Below are 23,595 nucleotides of genomic sequence, written 5' to 3'. Positions count from 1 at the left end.
AAAAAATGCAGACTCTGGCACCTACTCACAAGTAGGTGGTGACACCAACCCCATCTGGCACCAGCTGGCCCCAGCCCCTTGGGTGCCCCTCCTCCTAGGGCAGCTGATGCCCAGGTTGGGTAGCAAGCAAGGAAGGCAGAGCTCCCTCCTTCGCTGGGTACATGGCGCAGGCATCTGGAGATCAGAACAGAGGAGGCTGATGGTGTCTAGAGAACCCAGGAGCACTGAGCTGCGACCTGGGTGCTGAGTGATGAGTGCTGACTCCCCAGGCGGAGGGAGGCACAGAGGTGCTTCTCCGTGAGGCAAGCCCGGGGGTGCTAGGCATGGCCAGTGGAAAGAGGCTAGGGGAGGGAAGGAAACTGGGAGAGGTCGCAGTGCCCGCTGCCCAGCTGCCCAGCAGTGCCCAGCAATGCAGTGGGGGGTCCCAGCCAAGCTCAAGAAACCAAGAACAGACACTGGCCTTTCAGGTGGCCTGGGCCCTGCCCCTGGGCCCCTGTGCTGTCTCATGATCGCCTTCCCATGGAGAGATGATGTTGTCTTTTCTGCAAAACACAGAACAGGAGGAAGAGAAGACTGGAGCCCTCCCCTTCCTCCCCACTCCCTCCCGCCTCCCGCCGCTCTTGCTCTCTGTTGCTAAGTAGATGGTAGGTTTATTTGCGGCTGTCGGTTCCCAGTAGAAAAATTTCGTCTTGGAGAGCCGCCTGGATGGAAATGGCTTCGGCACCGATTTCATGGAGAAGGTCTGTGCGGTAATTAGTGTTCATGAGGGAGGAATTGGACTGGCAGGCTCCCAAGAAAACTACTCCCCAAAAGTTAGCTCGAGTCCAGAGGGCTACATCAAATCCAATTCCAGAGTGTGCATCTCCACCGCTATATATAGAGCCACAGACAGAAACGGGCAGCGCGGTGGCTTGAGGTTCGTGGGGGCACTGGCCATGGCAGGCGGGGGCAGCCTGCACAGCTGAGACCATGGAGAGGCAGGATGTGACCCTGCCCAGCTGCTGCCTCGCACTTGGCCCCTGCACGCCCCCAGCGGAACCTTGGAGAGGGAAGACAGGAAAGCAGGGCGGGGGTGGGGTGCAAGAGGAAGGGGCAGAGAGAGGAAGGGCAGGGTGTGTTTTTAAACAACTTCCATCTGCTAGCACAGGGGCCCCACACTTCTCTTCACCCCAAATCCCAGAAAGGCCCTTCTCTCCACCTCCTGGCACCTCTCTCCCCACCTCCAGGAAGGCTCCCAGGTCCCGCTTCCCTGTCCCTGCCTCCTCCAGGCCTCTGGGGTCTGCACCTCAGTCACTGGGCCACACACCGGGAGGCATGACTTCTCCCACATTCCCAAGCTGGGTAGCACATGATCAGGTGGTCTTTCTTCTCCTCAGGGTTGGACAGAGAACAGGTGCCCCTGGACACTTCCTGAAGCAACAGACCTCAGAGGCCTGCCAGGGACTGGGGGCTCCACCTGGCGCTACCTGGCCCTTCAAATGAAAGAAGGAACAAGTAGATGCAGAATTAAAACTCAGAGCTCTGATTCTTCCTTCCCATTTTCACCCCCTGGATTTTCCTAGCAGGTGCTGTGTCAGTAGGGTTTATAAAGGCAAAAAAGCCAGGTCTCCTGAAGTCACTGCAGCTTCCAACCTGCTGTCCACAGCCCCATGCTGTGGGTTCCCCAAGACTGGCATCAGGGCTGCTCTCACCTCCCATCCACTGCGGCCCTGGGAACCTCCACTCTCAGGCGCAGCCCACGTGTGAGGTATCTCTGAGGACCTGTGAGGTCAGCCCCGCAGCTCAGAAAGCTGAGGCAGGGCTCAGACCAGGTCTCCGCAGCCTGGGAGAGAGGGCCTGCAGCAGCATCTTTTATCCACCTTGCCCTGGGGCCTCAGCCTCCCCGCCGGCTTTCCTGGACACAGGGTCCAATCAGCTCAGCCAAGACAAAGAAAGGGCCTAAAGAAAATGTGCAAGGAAGCCAAGAGAAGGGGTAAACCTGCGGATGTAGAGGCAGACACGGCGTCGGCTGTGCAAGTCAGACCCTCCATGGATGTTAACAGTGCTGGGTCTCGGGCCAGCGCAGCCTGGCACAGCTCCCTGAGCCTGGGTTCCAAACCCCCAAACCCCTTCCCTGCCCCACTCCCGCCCAGCCCCAGACCCTGCCGCGGTCAGTGAGGACCAAGACTAAAGTCCTCCAGACAAGCCAGGGCTCCCTCACCCAGCCCCGGCTGCTGCCTGCTGTCCCCCAGGCAGGATGGACTCGGCCACACCTCCCCACAGGAGCGGCTTCGCCATCCCTTCCATCTGGTGCCAAGCCTGGAGACACAGCTCCGTCCATCTGTTGCTTCACACCTTGCCTGCTACCCAGTTTTCCTGGGCCTTCCGCATTGACCACAGTGACCCACTCCCCACCCCAGGGCTGCACTGGGCTCTCCAGGCACTCAGAGGCCTGTGCTGTCCTCACTCACCCAAGGGAGTGTGGCCTGCGGATGACTGTCCAGCCTTGTCCTGCACTCGCTTCCTGTCCCCGCTCTGTGAGAGACAGATGCGTCCCATCCCCTCCTGTCCTCACTCATGCATCCACGGATGGACAGGTCCTGAGGCCCCATTCTGGTGCCAGGACTGTGTGGGGAAGGCTGGGGACACAGACTCATGGCTAGGGATGATCCTACCCATTTCACAGACAGGGGAAACAGGTCCAGAGAGATCTGGACCGCCAGCCCATGATCTCATGCAAACCACTGCCCATCCCTCACCCTCTGCCTCCTGATGCCCTGTGAGGTCCTGTGCAGGCAGATGGGGCCAGTCCCACCATCAGGGAGCTCACAGAGTGCTCCCAAGAAGCCAATCGGTCACATGGATGAGGGCGCTCAATCTGAGGCTTTTCCTTCGCACTGGGTCTCTTCCCTCCTCCTCTCCTGTGGTCAGGGCTCAGGGCCCACCTCGTGCCCAGGCTGTCCCATCCCAGGGCTGCCAGAACCCGCACCGCTTGTGAGTGTCTAAAACACCCAGCTTTCCCCTCCCCGAGTTTTGACCACTCCTGGCATAAAAGAAAACACGGACTCCGGGGAGCCTCCTTGGGGAAGCATGAAGCCAGTTCTGTTACCTCGGTCCCTGCCAGCTCATTACTGCCTCCGTCATTAGCATATTAGATACAGGAGGCAAACAAAACACACACGCTCATCTCAACTCTCAGCGCAAACCAGCAGCCGCTCTGAGCCCCCATGGCTGGCCCATGCTATGCAGAGAACCCAGAGGGGACACCTGCCCCTCTGTGAGTGTGTGAGGGGAGGTGGGTTATGGTCAGAGAAATGGACAGGCACCAAGAATGTAAAGGCCACTGTCACACTGCGGGGAGTTTTAAGTATGCCAACTCTACTGGGACTGCTGAGGACTACGGCAATGGTAATACCCCCAACCACACAGCAGGCTCTCTGCTGGACCTCCACAGCTCCAGTAAGTCAGTGTCATTATCACCATCTCCCAAGTTCCAGGAAAGGACATGAAAACCAGACGAGGCTCCCAGTACAAGGCACAGGCAACTGTGAGAACCAGGCCTACCTTCCCATGACTCCAGATATCCTGCAGCTGGTCAGAGTCAGGCCACGGGGCTGGGGTGGCTTTCCCAGGGCCATCAAGTGGCTAGGGAACGAAACCTTGAGGTCCAGGGTTAACACTGTCTAGGGATGGGAAAGGCAGTGTAGCCTGGAGCAGTAAGAAGGGGAATTAGATAGGAGTCCAAGAAGAAATATGGCAGAGGGAAAGGCAGGGTGGGGAGAGGGCAGTTAAGATGCCCATGACTCACATCACAGTGCCTGGGTTTGATTCCCGGCTCTGGCCCTTGACTCCGACTTCCTGTTAATGCAGATCGTGGGAGGCAGCGGGGAGGGCTCAAGTAACTGGGCTCCTGCCACCCACATGGGAGACCTGGATTGAGTCCCCAACTTCCAGCATAGGCTCTGGGCCAGTCCCCACCACTGTGGGCATTTGGAGAAGAGATAAATGAATGAGAGTTTTCTCTGTGTGTGTGTGCACGCATGCACATGCATGTGTGTGCATGTGTCTCCTGGCTCTGTATCTCTCTGCCTCTCACATTTACCAATAATTGTTAACAAAAGAAAGAATATGCGGTTCCAGTCATGCGATAAGCAAGGCAAGAAGGACGGGAAGGAGGAAGAGAGGGGGAGGAATGGAAAGGACATGGAGAGAAAAGAAGGAAGGGAGAAGAGAACACTGGGCGATGCTGGGGAAGGAGTCTGCAGGTTGGAAGGGGACGGAGCTCTCCCAGGCCACTCCAGATCACTGCAAACCCAGCCTGCGGTGTCTTTGCGCAGCCCCGTTCTCAGCATAGGCTCCCCTCAGGAGGTTCACTCAGGAGTCCTTCCCTGGGCAGAATCAAGTAACCTCCTCCGCAGGCTCCGGAGTCCAGGACTCAGCACATGGGCTCTGCAGGCAGCCTGCCCTGACTCCACCAGGGACCTGGCGGTGAGACCTTGGGCAAGTCTTTAGTCCTTGAGTGCACTGGTTTCTTCACCTGCAAAGCAGAGATGATAATGCAACTATTTTTAGAATTGCATTAAGTCAGCCAATCTGTGAGAAGTCCTTAGCATAATGTCCAAGAATAGAACCAAAAATCAGTGACAATTATTTGTGCCACCAATAGTCCCTGAACAATCCTCGGCCTAGAAAGTGTGCTTTTTGCACACTCATCTCCTGCCTTGCAAGTATGGGGTCTGTTTTAGAGCAAGGGATGAGTCTTTCATCCTCCTGCAAATTGTGGGCCAGCAGCAAATGGCTGAAAAAAGGAGAGAGGGAGGGAGGCAGGGAGGCAGCATCCTTTCTCACCATCCACAGGTGACTGCTCCTCTACTCTCAATGTGATTCTGGGTCTTGTGTCCCAGTCAACTGGATGTTTGGCTCAGTTTCTGTCTCAGAGCGCTCTATGGACCTCTGGTTGGGAAAGAGAAGACGCAGAGCTGAATGCTGGGCTTTGTCCCACCCCCCGAGCTCACCCTCCCCATTCCACAGCTCCTCCCTCACCTCGGCTGCTCCCTGTGAGGCAGCAGTGGGTATGGGGTTGCTTGGAGTAGCTCCAGCCCTTTCCAGGACTGGGACCATCTGACTAGCAAGTGAAAGCCAGAGCCCCTACGCATCTGCAAAGTGGATAATACCTCCAGCAGGCCACCGTGCATTGGAGGGATTAACTCACTGAGGCCAAACTCCCAGCCACGCTTTGTCACCCCTTTTGTGCCACTGCCCTTGGGTTAAATATCGCTAAATGCCTGAAACTGAACCCATCCGAGTGACCCAGGAGGAAGCCCCAAGCCCAGCCAGAAGAGTGGCTGGCATGGCCAAAAGCACAGGGGAGACAGTGGCCTGCCAGGATGGTAGGTGATTGTTTCTCTGCTTTTAAAGAGAAAATCACATTTTCCAAACATTGATCCTGTACCATGGGACTCCTGGCTATCGGTCTTTTCAAAATAGCCCTGTCTTGAATGCTGAAGTTAGAATTTCTTGGTAGGTGTGCTTTTATTATTTTTTTTGTTTTGTTTTTAAATTTTCTTCTTTAAAGTCAATTATGGCCTGTTAGGAAGGGTCCGGAGAAGAGAAGTGAGGTGAGTTCACCTCGGCCGGCAGGTCCTGAGTGGCCCCGTGTGCCCACGGTGTGGAATGTGAGAAGGGGGACAGCTCCGGAGGTGTGGTTGAGCTGACAGAGTTCCCATGCTGGGGCAGCAGAAAGCTGTGCAGCCCTGCACATGTCTGGGGTCTTCACACATGGACATGCAAGGGTTTGTCTGAAAGCTAGGAAGCCAGGGAGCTGCAGCTTGATTGGCATTCACAGGGTAGGAGGACCAGGCAGAGGACTAAGGAGCCGAGGGACAGCATCGGGGGCTGCGGGAAGAGAACAAGCAGAGGCCCTGGGGTGACACCGACCGTGGGGGAAACGTGGTTAGCAGTGAAGCTGACAGGGCAGGTCTATGCTAAGAAGCCACAAAGGGTGACGTGGTGGGGAGAAGGCGATCCCAGAGGTGAGCCCCTACTCTCACCCCACACACCCAAGAGGACATCATGAGGGCAGAGCTGTCTCCCCGGGCACATCAGGGGAGGGGGTTTCAGGTTTGGGAATAGGAGGAGATTCCTCCAAGTCTCCCCCTATATGGGGAAAATGACCCCTACTTCAATTTAACCAGTTCAATGCCAAGTGAAACTCAAGCTAGGAAAATTCCATGCAACTCCACACATTTTTTAAAAAGATTATTTATTTGAAAGGTAGAGCAAGAGGAAGAGAGGGAGAGGGAGAAAGAGGAAAATAGAAAGAGATCTTCCATCCATTGATTCACTCCCCAGATGGCCACAGTGGCCAGGCTGATCCAGGCCAGAATCAGGAGCCCAGAACTCCATCCAGGTCTCCCACAGCGAGGGCAAGGGCCCGAACTCTTGGGCCACCTTCTGCTGCCTTCCCAGGCATGTAAGCAGAGACTCAGATCAGCAGCAGAGCAGCTGAGACTCTAACAGGCGCTCCAATATGGGATGCCAGCAACATAAGCGATGGCTTAACCCACTGTGCCACAGCAACGGCTCCAGCAAACATTTACTGAGCTCCCTCTGTGGGTATGAGGTTCACACACTACCACGAATGGCACTGCCACTGCGGGCTCAGACAGGGCTCAGTGTGATTCCCCTATAGAGAGGAGTTCAGCAGGGCAGATGGGGATACACCAAATGGCCAAGATCAGCCCGGGAGGCCCCACACCCCCGGCAGGCAGGCGAGAAGCTGTGGGGGATGAGGAAGGTGGTGTCCCTGTGCCACGCTGTGGGGACAAGCCTGGCTCTGCCGAGTGGCTTTTTCACGCGCTTTGGACACAGGTGCAGTCACACCGAGGAGGCCTCTGAGAGCCAGTGGGCCCTCCCCACGGAGTCAAGCCTGACTTCTCACCCTGTTCTAACAAAATTCAAAGTGGGAAGCTCTGAACTCCCCGGGCAGGTTAATTAGAAAGGAACAAAGTTCAGTTTCTCAGCTTAGCAAACAATTTCTCCTGGCACTCGTGTGAGCAGCAGATGCCCTGCATGCATTTGAAATCCAACCTTGATGCCCAACTAGGCACCCTCTGCAGAAGAGCCACGGTGTGACTGCCGCCAACGTCCAAGAGGGCAGCTTTGGTCCGGGGAGGTCAGCCACCACCTCGGCCGGCGCCACTCAGGTCCCTGCAGGAGGAGCAAAGGCCACGGGTTGGGTGGAGGACATCTCCCACCAGGGCACCGCAGTGTCTCCCTGAGGACAGCCCACATTCACAATGTCCCCAGACGCTGCAAGGGATCCTATCAGGAGACCTCAGGTCACTTCCTCCCACCACGGCTGTGTCGTCAGCCTCCTCCAACCTCAGCTTCTGAGCTGCGGAAGGCTGATAGCACCCGGGCCTCTGGGCCTGCCACAAGGTGTCGGAATGATGAGCTCACGAGCGTGACAGCACTTCGGCAAGTAGAAGCTCTTTGCCAAAGGAACATGGTGTGTGTGTGGGGGGGGGGTTCCTCCTGCTCTCTGTGGGGGGCCAGCAGAGCTGCGGACCCAGAGAAGGGGTTCAGGAACAAACCCAACAACAAAGGTGTCAGTGTTGGCAAGGCTGATGCCTGCCCTGAGCTGGTCCCCACCTGTCCAAGTCTCCTAGACCATCAGCCTTCTCCAGGACCCAAGGAGCTGGTTGCCAAGCAAGGAGTGAAGCCATTCGCATGTCAGGTCCACCTTCTGTCCTTGTGCACCGTGCCGCAAAGACACCTTCCTCGATAGCATCTAGGGACACTCGGCAAGGAAGCCCCCCTCACATACTGCTCCTTGACCACTCGGAGCCCATGGCCACTTGTCCTGAACCAGTGAGGTCCCTGGCTCCGAACACGCTGCCCTATGCCAGCAAGAAGAGAGGGCAGGTCTGTCATCTGGGAGCCCCAGTCTAAGCCAGGTCCCCAGCACCTGCTAGCCTCTGTTTTGTGGACACAGGGGGTGGGAGGGGCTGAGGGAACCCTGAGAGACTCTGAGTCACCCCCACCCCAATCCCATCCCCATGGCCCTTCCATGGCCCTAACTCAGCCCAAACACATGCACACTCCTGAATGAACTGATTCTCTCTCTGGGGTTTCATATTTACAGTGTAGGCCCAGGGCTTGAAGCCACTAGCCCTGGCCCACTGGCTTGGGGAGCCATCCATCTTCCCCTCCCCCACCCCTGCAGCCCCACCCCCAGGCCTGCTGCCTGCAGGGAGGAAGATGGATGGCTGCAGCCACCGGCCTGAGCCTTGTGCTGACTTGCCCAGACCACACACTCAAAGTCAGCCCTCGGCCAAGGCCAGAGGCACAATGGAGCTGCATTCTAGGCTGTCAGGCCCTGGGGGGAGGAGCAGGTCCTGGAGTTAGTAACTCCTGTCAGAGAACACTTCCATCACGAGAACACTTCCCTCACGGGCAAATGCACACACGTGAGGAAGACAGACACGTTTCTCTAACTGCTAAAGGAGAGGGAGGTCAGCAAGGCTCTAAGAGACGTCAGCTTGGGGGAGTCAGGGAGGGCTACCTGGAGGAAGGCAGACAAAGCCACTCCTAGAAGGGCATGCAGGCTCCAAGGGAGCAAGGCAAGGGGGCAGGCGGCAGAGGGAAGGGTGACGTTCTTGGGCTGGGGTTTTAGCCCAGTGAGAGTGGAGAAGCAAGAGGAAGGCTGAGTTGTACGCTGCGGATGGGGACCACTGCACCAGCCGGCAGCCCTCTGGGGAGAGGGAGGAAGGCCCAGATGGAAAGGCCTCCGGGGACAGGAGCAGCAAAGAAGAGCCCTGGGGAGATGCCAGGATGGCCAGCCAGTGACAGGACACCCAGACAGAGGAGTAAAGAGAGGTAGGGCCCACCTGTCCATCACCAGCCCCGCTGAGCCCCAAGAGCACATCCTCAAGTTGCTTACCAATGAAATGGGGAAACAGAGTTCACCCTGGGGCAGGCCATGGGCAGTGATGGAGGGCGAGGCCACATAGGAATCCACAGGAGGTGAGACAACAGTGGTCCAAGTAGGCGTGTGGGGCCTCCCTGAGAAGTGGGATCCAACAGCAGGGTCATAAAGGAGATGCAGGTTCGAGGCAGGTCCAGGGCTGGGAGGACATTCAGAGCTAGAGCAGCTCCCTGGCTGTCTGGCCCTCTTCAGGCAAATTGACATCTACTTAGAAGCCACGGGCAGGCTGCCTTGGCCCACCCAAAACCCGAGGGCCAGAGTCGGGGAGGGGGGGGTGTGCCTCAGAACACCAGGAACCTTCCTTGCAGGGCAGCTGGTGGACTCTCTACACCCTGCCTCCCCCACACACCCCAAGGGATGCTGGCTGAGCATCCTGCAACAGCCACACCTGTTTGGTAAATACGCCAGGTGAGTCCCAGGTGCCGCCTGGGGCAGGAACAGCTGAGAAATGATGCCCTGAGGGTAGGATTGCAGGCACCAGGCAGGTGGATGGCCAGGCAGGAAGGGGCAGGAGGCCCTTCCTGGACTTCCTAAGATCATGTGATCAGAGAGCGCTCTCCGCCCCAGGTCTGGCTCTCTCCCCCTTCCCCCAGGCCAGCTGAGCACAAGGCCTGAAGGATGTGATGTTTTATTAAAGTCCAGATCTTCCTATTCTCAGACCACCTTCCTCTGGCTAATTCTGTAATTCAATTAGTAGGAAGCCAAGGCCTGGCTGGGGTGGGAGGGGGAGCGTGTGGCACCGGGAGCCTTCCCTTGCGTGATGATTACACCCCAGGCTTCGGCGCTGCTCCGAGTTGGGCAGGAAATTGCACTTCCTTCACTTCACGATGACAAGGGCCTTTTATCCCCGCGCACGGGGGGCTTTGTAAATTACTGCCATCTCCGTGCAATTAATTCTGCCGCGCTGTGTTTTTCCTCCACGTGGCCGGGGCCCCACCCACCTTCTCAGGCGGCAGCAGTGGTCCACAGGCTACCCCTGGTGGAGAGGGCAGCGGTCACCCCTGCTTGTGCCCTGCCCTTAACAGCACCCACCTGCATCTGCTCTTCCCGCCTCTCGCTGGTTGACTCTGACCTCCTGGGCCTCACCCTCCTCCTCTCTTCTCCCTACTCTGCCCCTTTCGATGCCTCCCAAGCCCACTCCAGTGCCCTAGTCGTGGGTCTCCGTCCTGGATCTGTCCTCTTGTGCTGCAGCCCACAGACACCAGCACTAGGAGCTCAGCCGTCTAGTCAGCCCTGTAGACCCAAAAGGGCTCATCTCCGCCTCACAGACGGACTCAGGGACATAAGGCATGGTAAATAGCAGGGACAAGTGACTTAGACAGTGAGCACAAGGAGGTTAGGCAGCCAAGCAGGGCCAGAGTATTCCACACACGGTAGAATTGAGAGCAGCAGCCGGCGCCGCGGCTCAACAGGCTAATCCTCCGCCTAGCAGCGCAGGCACACCGGGTTCTAGTCCCAGTCGGGGTGCCGGATTCTGTCCCGATTGCCCCTCTTCCAGGCCAGCTCTCTGCTGTGGCCCGGGAGTGCAGTGGAGGATGGCCCAAGTACTTGGGCCCTGCACCCCATGGGAGACCAGGATAAGCACCTGGCTCCTGCCATCGGATCAGCGTGGTGCGCCAGCCGCAGTGGCCATTGGAGGGTGAACCAATGGCAAAGGAAGACCTTTCTCTCTGTTTCTCTCATTGTCCACTCTGCCTGTCAATAAATAAATAAATAAATAAGAATCGAGAGCAGCAGAGAGAGGCAGGTCAGTATGAGTCAGAGTTCAGCCCTGTGCACTATGGAGTAGGAGCCCAGGGGTCAATACTGCTGGCAGGGCTGTGGTGTGTGGTGTCCTCTCTCTGCACCCGCCACCCCCCCAACCCTAGAGACCTCCAAAGTGCACCCTGCATGCCAGGCTGCAGCAGGGGTAGGAGAGAGGATGCTGACCCTCAGGGGGTGAGCTGGGGACAGCCATCAGACACAGAGCGAGGTCTTAACTCAGCCCTGGGCATGGCACCTGTGCAGCTCTCCCCTTGGCTCCTACCATGAGCATCCCACAGCTGGGAGGGCCCTGGGAGGATGGAAGGGAGCCTGGATGGGGAGCCCATCCGCTCCAACCTGAGAGTCCCATACCTCAAACACCAACCTCCAGAACTCAGGGCCAAGGGACCAAAACCATTTATGTGTGCTGCCTTCTGGGTGGCAAGAGCCAGCCTCAGCTCCTAGGCTGATACCCCCTAACTCCAGCTGGAGAGGGAACTCGGTGGAGGGGCCCTACAGCCTCGCCAGTGACACGTGTGGTGGGCAGCTGAAGCCCAGTGACACAGGCCAGGGTCCCCACTTCACCCACTTCCTTTCCAGTTCACCCTCCTCTTTCCTTCAGCAAAGGCGGCTTTTTCTTTAAAGTTAATTATGCAAGTGATACATGAATTCATTCTGGGTCTAAATGTGTCAAAGCCAATGAAACAAGTGAAAGTCATGAGAGGCAGCCCCGCCCTCTCCCGGACTCCCTGTTTTTGCTCCGTGTGACTTGTAGCCTCTGTCCTTGGCACAGAGGTGTGGATGTCAGTAGCCAGGGGAGGAGCTGGGGTGTCGCCATGGCACACACACAGAGTACAGCACTGCCCAACTTTCCATGTTGGTGCTTTTAGGATCATTTCATCTTGTTAACTGCTGCAGAGTAGTCACAGTTTTAAAATAAAAACATTCCTGCCCTAAGGGGCAGTTAAGTGGTTTTCCAGTTTTTACTATGTAGGTGGCTTTCAATTTTTGTTTGTTTGTTTACTGTTCTACAGTGGACCCTCGGTCTGCCCCCCCGGGAGCACAGAGCAGGTGCACTCTGCCTGCAGGGTCAGGACTCAGGCAGGAATTCCAGCCCCATCCCCAAGAGGGATGCCCCCTTCTCAAGCCCCCCAGGCCAGAGCCCAGTGCCAGTGCCCCTCTTCTGCATTCCCTGCCCCCAGACAGAGCTCCCACAGGGCCTTTCCTGCCACCCACCCAGCAGCAAGGTCCCTGGGGACCCCTCAGTGCCTCACAGCAGAGTGAGTCTGGCTGATGCTGACGCTGCCGGGCTGCAGCCATCACTGCCCATCTTCCTGCCTGCAGGCCACCCAGCTCACAGTCACAACCCCTGCCCTGTTGAACCCCCATGAGCCACAGGAGGTCAAGGCTAGTTGCTCTGGGTGGGGCTCCCGGGGACCTCACCACATTCCCTATACATGCAAGACAGTCAGAGTCCAATGGCTGGACCTGGACACCCTTCTCACCACAGCCACGCCAAAGCACACCTTGGCCAGCACCCTGGCCCACTGTGGTCTTGCCATCCACAGCATCCCATAATGGCAAACACCCCTCCTGCAGCTCTCTCCCCATCAAAACTGCTTGCCCTCACCCCCACCCCCAAGGGAGCTTCCCTCCGCCAGGGAACAGACCAGCCTGAAGTCAGTGTTAAGAACTGCTGGGCTGGCCCCATGTTTGCCTTTCCAAGAGAGCCTTAAGTGAGCCTGCTAATCTGCCACGGTGCTGCATCCGGCTCAACCTGTGAAGAGAAAGTGCAAGAAGGGCCCTTCCTCCCAGGGCGACGGGGAAGCAGGGACCTTGCGCCTCTCTCCCCTCCTGCTTCACAAAAGAGAGCTGAGGGGCACAAGAGGTGGGCCGTGAGTGGGCTCTGCAGAGGGGCTTCCTCCTCACCGCCTGGTTGGCACAATGTCTGCCCCTTTGCATCCATGAGGATACCGGGGTTCAAAGAAAGGGACGGGAAAGGGGCTCGCCTGGTCGGCGTCATCCATCTGCCTTGCAGGGGACAGCGGAGGGAGCACGATGAGAGAGCATTGTCAGGCCAAACAAACGGGAGGCCGGGGAGTAAGGCAGGTCAGGGTGCAAAAGGCTCGGCAGAGGGCACCCAGCGGCCAGGGGTCCCTGCAAGATTCTGGTTTGTAAGAGTTGGGAGCTCTCTCCAAAGCTCTGGCTGCAATTCCCGGAAGCAGGAGAAAAGCAACAGATCTTTTTTTCTCTGGAATTTTTTCCTTGTTATCCTGGGCTTGGAAACCATATGACCATTTCCTTCTCATCCTCCCCCTCCTCCTCCTCCTCCTCCTCCTCCTCCTCCTCCTCCTCCTCTTCCTCCTCCTCCTCCTCCCAACAGCCCACCTCCAAGCCTGCCCCTGACCTTGTCCCAAGCTGGCTTGCCTGTGTACAGCTGAGGCAGTGGCAGACTCCTGGCTGCAGGCAAAGGACAAGGCCAACAAGGGGACGGGAGGAAAGACGCCCCCGGGAGAGGCAGGCGGCAGCACGAGGGACGACGTCACAAGGGCCTCTGACCGCTATTCATTTCAGTCCCCGGTGTCTGCATCAATAACCGTCTGCCAGTGACCAGGAGGGAGGAGGGTGATGCGGGGTCTGGCCGAGGGGAGGGATGAGGCAGAGGGACAGAGACAGGCTCCTTGGCCAAGTTGGAGGTGAGGAAGGCAGAGAGGCCCAGTGAAGGCAGCGCCTCTGTCCCCTAGGCTTCTGTCTCCAGCTCTGCATCCCATCACACACACACCCTGCCCTCCTGCCTTCTCTTTGAAGCTAGGGGGGGAAGTGAGGCAGGGTCAGCCTCTCTGTTGGAAGGGGGGGAGGGTGTTATTGGACACTCGCTGGACGGAGAGTCAGGAACAGCAGAGCACAGTGGGAGCACCCATGGTGACAGAGATGACATAGGCACCAGCAGCCTGCTGGCCTCCAGAACAAAAGCCACAAGGCTGGGCACAGGAAACAAAGGGCCGTGAGAAGGGCTCAGTGGCTGCCCAGGGATGGACTCCAGCAGTTGAGGAAGGCTGCCTGGAGGAGGCAGAACTATCACATTCTTGAAAGATGGACAGAGTCAGGAGAAGTGAACTTGGAGAGAGAAGGCGTAGCAGGTGGGGAGACTGAGAGCCCAGGAACTGGGACGGACATGTGTGCAGGTTGTTTGGGGAGGCAGACAAGAACAAGAGGGGTGCACCCAGAGCAGGGTGCCAGCTCTGGGGTCACGGCTCCCCAGCAGACTCAAGCCTGCTTCAGCCAAGGTGGGCTTTAGGGCTTGCCCCATGGCTTCCAGGCTGGCTACTGTCGGTGACATCTGCACCAGAGAAAGGGGACGCGGACACGGGGCCCTTGAAAAGGCTCTTGCCTCACCTGTGGGCCAGCCTCAGAAATCCACCCCTGAGTTAACCGACTACTCTGGGGAGGAGGCAATGGCGCGGCACTGGTTAGAATCACTCAGTGGTTGAATCAGACGGGCCAAAGTGGCCACTGCTCAGCTCTCCCAAAACACAGACAGGGAGACAGAGGTCAGGCGTGGGGTGGGGGCAGCACCCCGGAAACAGAGGCAGACAGCAGGTGAGCCTCAGGTCTCTCTGGCTGTGCAGCAGGAGCCGGGCAGCTGGAGATTCCCCCTGAATAGCAGGGCCACAAAGACCACCACTGCGTCCACACAGGGACTGGGGCAGGGGACACAGGAGACAGCGACGGTCCTGCTCGTTTTATTAGGACTGCTGGCCTGGGTCCTCCTTACAGGTCTGTCCCCATGCCTGAGGGAGCAGCCTCCAAGGGTCCTGAGGGCCATCAAGGGTGGCTGGAGATGCCGGGGTGAGGGTGCAAGAAGTCCTGGGCCGAAACAGACAGGGGCAGCCCCCAAGGGAGGGAGGAAGGGAGGACAGAGGCGCCCGAGGCACCTGGACAGGGACAGACCCACCCGTAGGGAGAGCGGGAAGATGCGGGGTGGGGAGTGCGCGCGGACGGAGCAAGCTAGAAAAGCAAGGGGGGGTGGCGAGACAGTCGCCCGGAACGCCAAGTGCAGTGCGCTGGGCGACAGAGGTGGGAGAGGGACCGGGGCGGCGGGAGCGCGCGGCGGCGCGGGGCGCCCCACTGACCCTTCTCGGCCTTGCTTCCCTCCCCAGGCTGCGCTTTCCTCACCTACTGCGAGCGTGAGTCGGCACTGAAGGCCCAGAGCGCGCTGCACGAGCAGAAGACCCTGCCCGGGGTAAGTGGCGCCCGCCGCGGCGCGAGCGGCCCACGCGCCGGCAGGGGGCGACTGCGGGAGACCGCGCGCGCGCGCACGATCCAGGGGCGCCCGGCTCAGACCTCGCGCGGCCGCCGCTGCCGCCCAGGCCCCGCGGGAGACGGGAGGCGGGCGGGGGGCGGCGGTGCCCGGGCCGCTGGCGGGTGCGAGCGAGCGCGCCGCGCGCTGCGCCCGTGCTGGGGGCCGCGTGGGAGGGGGCTCGCAGCCGAGCCCGGCGGCGCCGAGTGAGATCACCGCGGTTTATTTAAGGAGCCAGCCCTCGTCTTTGATAAACTATCGCGCCTCGGCCCTGGTTTATAGCTTCTGTGCGGGGGAGAAGAGAATTATTTATGGCCCCCCTAACTGGGTGTGATATCAGCCATGGCTATTATCGAGGCTAGTTCATCACCATAAAATAAGAAGTGTTCCTCGGGTCAAGGGTCCGCGCGGTCTCTCCTGTGGGTTCAGAGAGATGGGGGGCGGGGGAGATATACGGCTGCCGGGTATCTAAAGATAAATGGAAAGATGCGTGTTTGCGGGCATAATTTAAAGAATTTATAAATATACGGTGTTCTCGCTCCCCCGGGGGAGCCCTGCGGGGAAGCACGTGTGTTTTATGGAGATGCACACCCATGCTTGCACAGGCATGTTTACATTCTTAGCAAGCAGCCCGTATGTAAACACACGTTTCCATTTCCGCCCCTCGTCGGGAAAGGTTAACCAGGTGGCCGCGGGAGGCCCCGCGGTGGGGGTAGGGGTAAGGGGGATTGCAGCTCGGGCGGGGGCCTGCCTTCTCTTGGCGTGGGAGCGCTTTCCTTAGCCGTGTGGGGCTGGGGAGTGCTGCATGACACCGGCCTCCCTTCCGTGGAAACAGCCTTTGTATTGTGTTGTGGTGTTTGTGATTGCAAAGCACGAGGCTGAGTCATCTTAATAACACACCCGCGGATGCAAATGTATGGAAATGGAACGGCGCGCAGACTTTGCGTGGAGCCCAGCTCCGGCAGGGCGGCGGTTCCCCGGTTGGTTATTCAGCGGCGCGGCTCCGTGCACATATATTATAGTAATTACTTTCTGGGTGCCCTCTGTAAGATGGCAGAAATATGCCCCGCATCGCCCCATGTTATGTGCGAAGCATAAAGCCATATTGTAGGATAATCAAAGGCTTCTGAGAAAGGTTTGTGCTGATTAATAAAGTGTTTATGGTACTTTGTTTTGGGGGAGATTGTGATAGATCTTTCAGAGCCACCCAAATGGAATAGAAAATACCACGTTGTTCTGGGCGGCCCTTCATCAGCTTGAGAGAGATTGCTGGGGAGTTTCGTGATGGCTGAAAGCTGGAATCAGATGGAGAAAGAGGGGTGGGGAGAGAGAGAGAGAGAGAGGTGATGGGGGCGGCGGGGGAGCTCCGGGCTTTGAAGGGGGAGGGGCAGCAACTGGGAGAATTTGAGGAGCAAGTGTGGCTTATTTGGGCTCTAACGTTAACTTGTGGTTGTTTATTTTACATATAATAGAACAGCCAAATGATGGAGTGTATTAGTTCTTTAATAATTTATAGAAATACTTTGATGTCGCAGTAATTACATTAAAGGTCGCATATCAAAGGTAATTTGGTTGAGCAGCTGTGATGGTTTCTCAGACGCAATCAATATCACTGTCCGTGGTGCTGATTTCACCAAGGGGCCTGCCAGATTGAAGAAGGCTTATTACCAGGCAGAAAGGCCCAGGGGAAATCAGGAGCACATTGGAGCGACACGCTGGCCCCCCTTCCACCGATAATTAACACTGTTCCCCATAATCTGTGCTAATCCGTCATACTGGGACATCCAGTGGCATTTTTCCGAAATCACAAAGACAAGTTGGGCAAGTTTGCAGTAAAAGGGCAAAAAGAAACATGAGTGTATGTGGGGAGAAGGGAGGACTGAGGAGAGAGGCCAACGGCAGGCGAAGTCATCACTCAGAGTCCCCTCGAAGTGCCCGGAATGCCGTCCTCTAGTCAGCACCTTCACCAGGCCATGGCCTCCGGACCCTCATCACACAGTTCTCTGGGCAGCCACAGCCCCCGGCCGGAGGGATTGGAGAGACAAGATGGGACTGCAGCTCAGAGCTCCGAGGACACAGCGTTCCTGCACACGTTCACACTTGCACAAGTGAAAAACAAAATTACCAGGCAAAATTATGCTTTCAAATAGATTTGTTTTGATTCCAGAAAGAAAGCAGAACTGGTGTTACTCTTGCTGGCCGGTTCTCCACCGCGAGATCAGAGAAAGTGTGCCGCTAGCAAATGCAGGGACAGGACCTAGCAGAACGCTGTCACCCAACCAAGTAATAGGTGTTCTCTTGGGCTGAGGCTGTTCGTGGCTGCTTCTTTGGTTGCAGGATGGGGTGGGGGCAGGGACCTCTTGGCTGAGGTGGCCACACCAGGTGCCCCAGCGAGCACACTCTGTGTCTGACTAAAGAGAATGAAATTGGAAAAAGAACCTGGAAAACTGGTAACCTCAGCAATTTAGGCACTTTTCCAGCTTCAAAATCCATTAAAGTCAATCCATTAAAATCAGCCCTCCACTTTCTCACTGAGGAGAGGAACGGGGAGAGTGCAGGCAGTGTCTTCTGCTTCCCAGCCAGTTACGGAACTAGCATCCTGTTGCCAGCAGGGAAAATAGTGCTGTGGTTGCCACACACACACACACACACACACACCCCACTGCCATCACCATGAGCAACAACAGCCACAGAACTGGAGACACCCCTAACACGTGTCTTCATCTGGGGAGTACAAAGGGGGAGCTGGCTCAAGTGGAAACTCAGAAGCCAGACCCTAGTGGCTGGGCTTATACATCAGAGGTCAGTGTCCCTGGAAGTCAGCCCAATTAGAGCCCCTCCAACGACGGACAGAGTTAACCCCGGGACCAGAATCACAAGTGCATCGTCATTTTTGAGTTTGCTATGATTTCTGCAGAATGAGATTGCAAAATCTTGAGGCCTCACCAGGGTCTTTGGAACACCTGCTAGCATCTAGGTGGTTCCCCTTTGATTATTTTCTCTCTCTCTCTCTATTTCTCTCTCTCCCTCTCTCACACCCTCCACTTCATTCTTTCCTCTACAGCCCATTCCCTTCTGTTCTCAATATCCATTCCCACCGTGTAGAGCAGTCAGCAAAGGGCAGTGTCTCAACCCCTCACCAAGCATTATCCTGAGAGTGCCACATAGCAGGTGCTGGGGTCCTATAAGACACATCCCCTTCCCCTTTTGGAGTCTCCCATAGAGTTGGGAACAGAAATTTTGTTCACACACATACATGCACACGCACACGCACATTCAACAATACAAAACAGCACGTGTTTTTATAAACTGAGCAGTGTGGACAATTGCTCAGTAATCACAATTAATATTTATCAGGCATTTACCACATGACAGACGTGATGGCAAGCACTCTAACTGCTTTGTCTTTGTATCCACTTTGTACTGCAGTTTTCCCCGACAAGAGACAGAAGTTTGCCCAAGGTCACACAATAGATCCACAGCATTGGGTCTGCCACCACAGCCCAGGATAGTGCTCTGCCAGGCTGCCGGGTGCTTTGGGAATTCACAGGGACTGGGGTGACTGTGGGGTGCAGAGTTACTAGAAGGCTTTGTTCTGAATATGGGAAAGAAGGGGACAGAGTTGGGAGTAGGGTGACAATGTCAGGTAAGAGCAGAGGTTTGAGAGACACCCCAGAGATGAGGCCACTAAGGCAGACCAGGAGCTGTGAGCTGACCGGCCAGCCTTCCATGGGGAAGCAGAGGCCCTTCTGAGAGCCACCTGCAGCCCAAGTGTGCCCAAGAGCCCTCTTGGAAGAATGCCGCTCCTTAAAATAGGCCCTGGGTGCTTAGTCCCTGCCCCTCCAGCCTCTGGGGATTTACAGGATATCACCTTCCAGGAAGAGCTCATCTGCTTCCCAAGCTGGGGATGTGGGGTCTCCGGGGAGAGGCTCTGACTGGAGACCTTGGGGTGATTTGGCAAGCAGTGGCCCTGGAGGGAGGGGGGCTGGGAAGCAGGGTCCAGTTAGCAGGAGTTCTGGAGGTAGTGAGGAGTGGAGAGGGGGAGCTGGGTCTGCTTGCTAAACATTGAAGTTCCAATTCACTAGCTACAGATTGGCTTTTGTGTCCTCACTCGGGCAACCCCAGAATACCAAGCAAACTCACACACTGCCAAGCCGGCTCCCCCCCAACACATACACACACCAGCAGACACGCAAGGTGCCTGCCGTCTCGATCCCTAATCGGGTCCCCACAGCACAAGTCACATCACGGCTGTGGAAGTTCAGTGTGACCTTCTTTGAGTTTACCAGGGAAAATGTGAACATGAAAACTTTAAAAAGAAAGCGCCCAGCTGGGCTTCTGGCCACCACCGTGTCTTCTGTGGTCCTCCCCCTGCCTCTGTCTCCTCCTGTCTTCTCTCTCCTCGGGATGTTTTCCCCCTCTCTTCTTCTTGTATCCAGCCCTCTAGTCTCCTTTCTCCCTCTCCCCCACTACCCCGCCTCTCAGGGGGGCTGGGGTGGGACCCCCGGCAGCCTTCCAGGGGCTTCCCTGCCAGCTCTGCCCTGGGAGGGCCCATTGCATTTTATGTACAACTGTAAAGATGAATGATAAGTAGAATGGATGCAGGCAAGAATGAGATGAATAAATTATAAAGGGCAAATGATGACAAGACAGGGGTCCCCAGAGACAGTGATATGATAACAGAAACTAAAGACGAATGTATGATGGATGTAGTTAGCACGGATGGCGGCTGTTAATTCTTCGGGGGTAGTTTTACAACTTCTAGTGATTGACGCAATCAAAGCGTTTCATTTTAGAGATGTGATGTGTCTCCTCTTGTCTGTCCCGGAGGCCCAGGGTTGGGTTCTCGTCTCTGTGCAGTGAGTCCGGGTCCCGTCAGCACCTATGTCTTCTCTCCAGCCCCCTGGCACCTTCTGTGTCTAGGCCTCAGCTCCTGGGGTCCCAGCCAGGACCACATACCCCTCAGCTAAGTGTATTCGTTCTAGCAACTCAAGCAACGGCAGTGTGATGTCTCCCAGCTTTGGAGGCTGTGCGTCCCAAATCAAGGCACTGGCAGGTTGGTTCCTGCTGAGAGCTAGGAGGGAGAAGCGGTTCCCGGCAGCTTCGGGCGTGCCTCGGTTACAGAGGGTCCCTGCGTGCACTGTCTGCTTCTCTGTCCAAGCTCTCTTTGTTGAAAGGACACCAGTCAGACTGGACAGGTGCCCACCCCCATGACCTCATCTTAACTTGATCTTCTGCAAAGGCCTCGTTTCAAATAAGTCACATTCACAGGTAGCGGGGCTAAGGACTGTCATCCCCTCTGCCGAGAACACGGCTCAGCCCTGGCGCGGGGGCGCAGGCTGCACTGCAGTCTCCCACAGTCCGGAGGGCAAAGATTTTTAAGGGTCTTAGAGTCCTGGGGGCCCCTTCAGCCCTGGGGTTCCCAACTGTGCAACTGAGAGGGTATTTGATGCTGTCTGGAGAGGCTACTGATGTCCAGTGGGCAGGGGCCAGGGAGCTGCTTGTGTCCCGGAGTGCACAGCACAGTCCCCCCAGCAAGGACTTAGCTGGCCCCAAAGGCTGGTCCTGCCGTGGTAGAGGAACAATGTTCTAAGGCCAAGGGTGGGCAGGAAGGCAGGGCAGCGTGGCCCCTGAGCAGGGGGCTCCTCTCTTGCTCACAGGGTCTCCTTCACTCGGGGGCTGGGTTGAAGGCAGGCACATCCTCCAATGGTGGAGCAGGGAGGCACGGAAGGGCCGCAGAAGGCGTCAGAGCCCGGGGCCGGCGTTCAGGCCACCCTCATCCTCACGACAGAGGCTGCAGGACAAGCAGCCCCTCTCAGCGCCACCCACGGCTCAGCGCTGTCTTGGGGTGGAATCTGGGATCTGAGAGGCAAGTGGAGGGTTTGCTGGTGACGGAGGTGGGCCCAGAAGGCAAATCTCTGAGGCCCACCCTGCCCCAACAGGAAACAGGTCTGGGAGGCTTGTGCCCCACCCAGACTTCCCCAGCAGCCCTCCTTCCACCATATGACACAGACCTGGACCCATTACATGGAAGGGAAAACCAAGGTTCTAAGAAGGCGGTCGAGTCCTTTAAACCCAGAGACTGAAGGTCAGCTGGACGCAGGGACTGTATCAGTGACACCTTCAGACCCTGCCCAGCCTCTTGTATGTCAGCCCTCTGCCCCCGCCTGTGTCCCACTGACTCCCTCAGCCACCCCTCCCTCCCCTTCATCCCCCCAGGGCTTTGCCTGCTCCCTCCCTGACTCTCAGATGTCCCACTTCCTTCTCCCCTGTCCTGCCCACACAGGTCCTGTCCTGGGGGAGTCTCCACTTTCAGGCAAGTAATGCTGAGTCCAATGGGAACCACATCTTCTCTGTATGCCCGCAACAGAGCCCAGGCCTGGGCACAGCCTGTGCTTAGGAAGCCTCCCTAACGAGCTTATCTGAAAGAACCACAGAGCCTCCCTGTCCCCAGTCATCATCTCTGACTCCCTGACTAGGAGGAAACAAACAAACAGGAGGGCCGGGGAGATAAGGGGCAGAGGGAGCACGGGCCCCAGGTCCAGCCTGCCACGGGCCCCAGGTCCAGCCATGGGAACCTCCCCGGAACGGCCTCTGGCCTGGGAAGGAGATGGGGTCCCCATGGCCCCTGGAGGCGCTTCCAGCTCTGACAGTCCTTATATTTCTAAGAGTAATCGACTCGGCGTTACTCACATTGCTTAAGACGACAGGGAGGCGAGGGGAGAACGCAAGAGCAAGGACGATAGTGTCTCCCGTGTTCCAGCACCCGCCGCCACGAATGACAAGCGCAATAAAATATGAGGCAGATATGTCTCTGGCTGCCGCACGCCAGCCAGACCTCCGGCCTCCGGCACGCCCACCCCTGCCCACCGCCCAGGCCTCTTGGTACAGAGACCAGACAGACGTCTCGCGCAGTTGTTTGCAGCGCTTGCCCAGGTGCACCTGCGATCACAGCTGCATCGCCCGGAGCACCTGCCCCGTGTGGACCTAGGCAGTGGGAGGTGGGGCGTCTGGCGTCAGACAGAAATGAGTAAGACATGGCCTGTTGCCGAAGGAGTTGATCACCTTGTTGGGGAAGCAAGTGTGAAGCAGCTCGTGATGCAGAAAATATCTTCAGGGGCTGACGAGTGCCGGTGAGGGGAAGGGCGTCGGAGGCCCAATGAGAGCAGCTGAGGACACCCCCATGCGCTGGAGGGGCCTGCACTGCCGCCTGCGCCTCCTGCTTCCCAGCCCTCACCCTTCGAATGCATTTTTCTCAGGAGGCCAAGGTTATCTTTTTGGGATAAAGACCTCACCACCTGAAACCTTTCAGGCTTCTGTCTGTCCACCAGATTCAGCCGGGAGGCCACAGACCTCCAGCTCTGCATGGATCTTGCCCAAACACATCACCTTCCTTCAAGCTCCTCTTTTCTCCCTGTCATTCCCCAATTCCGACCTCACTTCCTCTGTGCAGCGGGAGCCTGCCAGTCCCCACGGTACCCTGCGCTGCCCTTGGGTGCTACGCAGCTCCATGAATTCTAGAGCCCACACCTTGGGATCCCAGACCCTAATGCTTGCCCACACCTGTGCCTGTGCCTGTGCCTGTAGCTGGTCCAGGACAAGGGCAGCGGGTGGGAGGCAGCCCCTCTGTCTCGGCTGAGCACCCTCACTGACTATGGCATCTCCCAGAGCCTTGCAGCAGGTCCGTTCTCTAGCTTCTCTCAGACCGTCTCGCCTCAAGGGCCTTCTAGAAAGTGGTTAGCTTAGCTCGCCCTGCAGGGGTATTTGGAAAAGACAGCTGTGTAAAAGTAGTGCTGCGTGGTTGGTGCCTTGGCCTGGGCAGTGGCAACCAGCAGAGGTGTGAGTATGGGTGTGTGTTGAGCAGGGATGCGTGTCTGAGGCTGCGTGAGTCCGTGTGAAACTGCTGGAGGCTTTGCAAACCTTTTGCCAGAAAAATGAGAAACAGAATGTCCGCGTGAGCTCATGCTTCAGGCTGGCTGTCTTTTAGGATGGGACAGGATCTGTGCTAGACAGCATGTGCATGGGCCAGCACAGGCCAGGATCAGTGTTGTTAACCAACAGTGGGCTGCCTCCTGCCAGCAAGCATCGGCAACCTTGGGAGTGACAGAAAAAAAGCAATATTGTTCTTTATTCTTTGCTCCTCCTAGAAATAGCTGCTGTAAAGAGAAAATGTCTAGAACGCAGGGCGATGAGGTCTCTCTGGGTTCCCCCAGGTCTACTGTGTTTCAAGTGCCCGGTCTGAGCAAAGAAATCTGTGGTATGTCCTCATGTGAACACCAGAGGGCGCCATACAATGGCTTCCTCTCTTGGAGGTGGAGTGGACACAAGACAAGCTTGTTTAATGGTGAGCCTGGGGCTTCCACCTCTGTGCCTGGCACACACAAGGCGCAGTGATGCTGCGCACACCGTTCCACCCTCCACAACACTACAGGCCCCCTTAGAGGACACTAACCGGCTGGATGGCCTGGCACCAGCCACCTGGCTTCCCTGAGTTTGACTCACTCCATCTGCTATTGTCACCTGTGTACACCCTCTGTATTGCCGTAAATAATCCAAGTATTGTCATTCATGACAAAACGATGAT

The 23,595-nt window shown here is 57.1% G+C and overlaps 1 protein-coding gene across 13 annotated transcripts in view; it reads left to right on the top strand.

The window, feature by feature from the left end:
* Window positions 1–23,595, top strand: part of CELF4 (CUGBP Elav-like family member 4) — a 269,708-nt gene that overhangs the window by 58,363 nt on the left and 187,750 nt on the right. For all 13 annotated transcript variants that reach the window (XM_062201589.1, XM_062201587.1, XM_062201588.1 and 10 more), the window contains exon 2: window positions 14,872–14,954. In XM_062201589.1, coding sequence (XP_062057573.1) covers window positions 14,872–14,954 — 83 coding nt within the window. The remainder of the gene's footprint in view (window positions 1–14,871; window positions 14,955–23,595) is intronic.

The sequence above is a fragment of the Lepus europaeus genome, chromosome 9 (genome assembly GCF_033115175.1).
Source record: "Lepus europaeus isolate LE1 chromosome 9, mLepTim1.pri, whole genome shotgun sequence".
NCBI lineage: Eukaryota > Metazoa > Chordata > Mammalia > Lagomorpha > Leporidae > Lepus > Lepus europaeus.
Note: the sequence above shows the minus strand (reverse complement) of the source record. Positions and strands in the feature narration are given on the sequence as shown.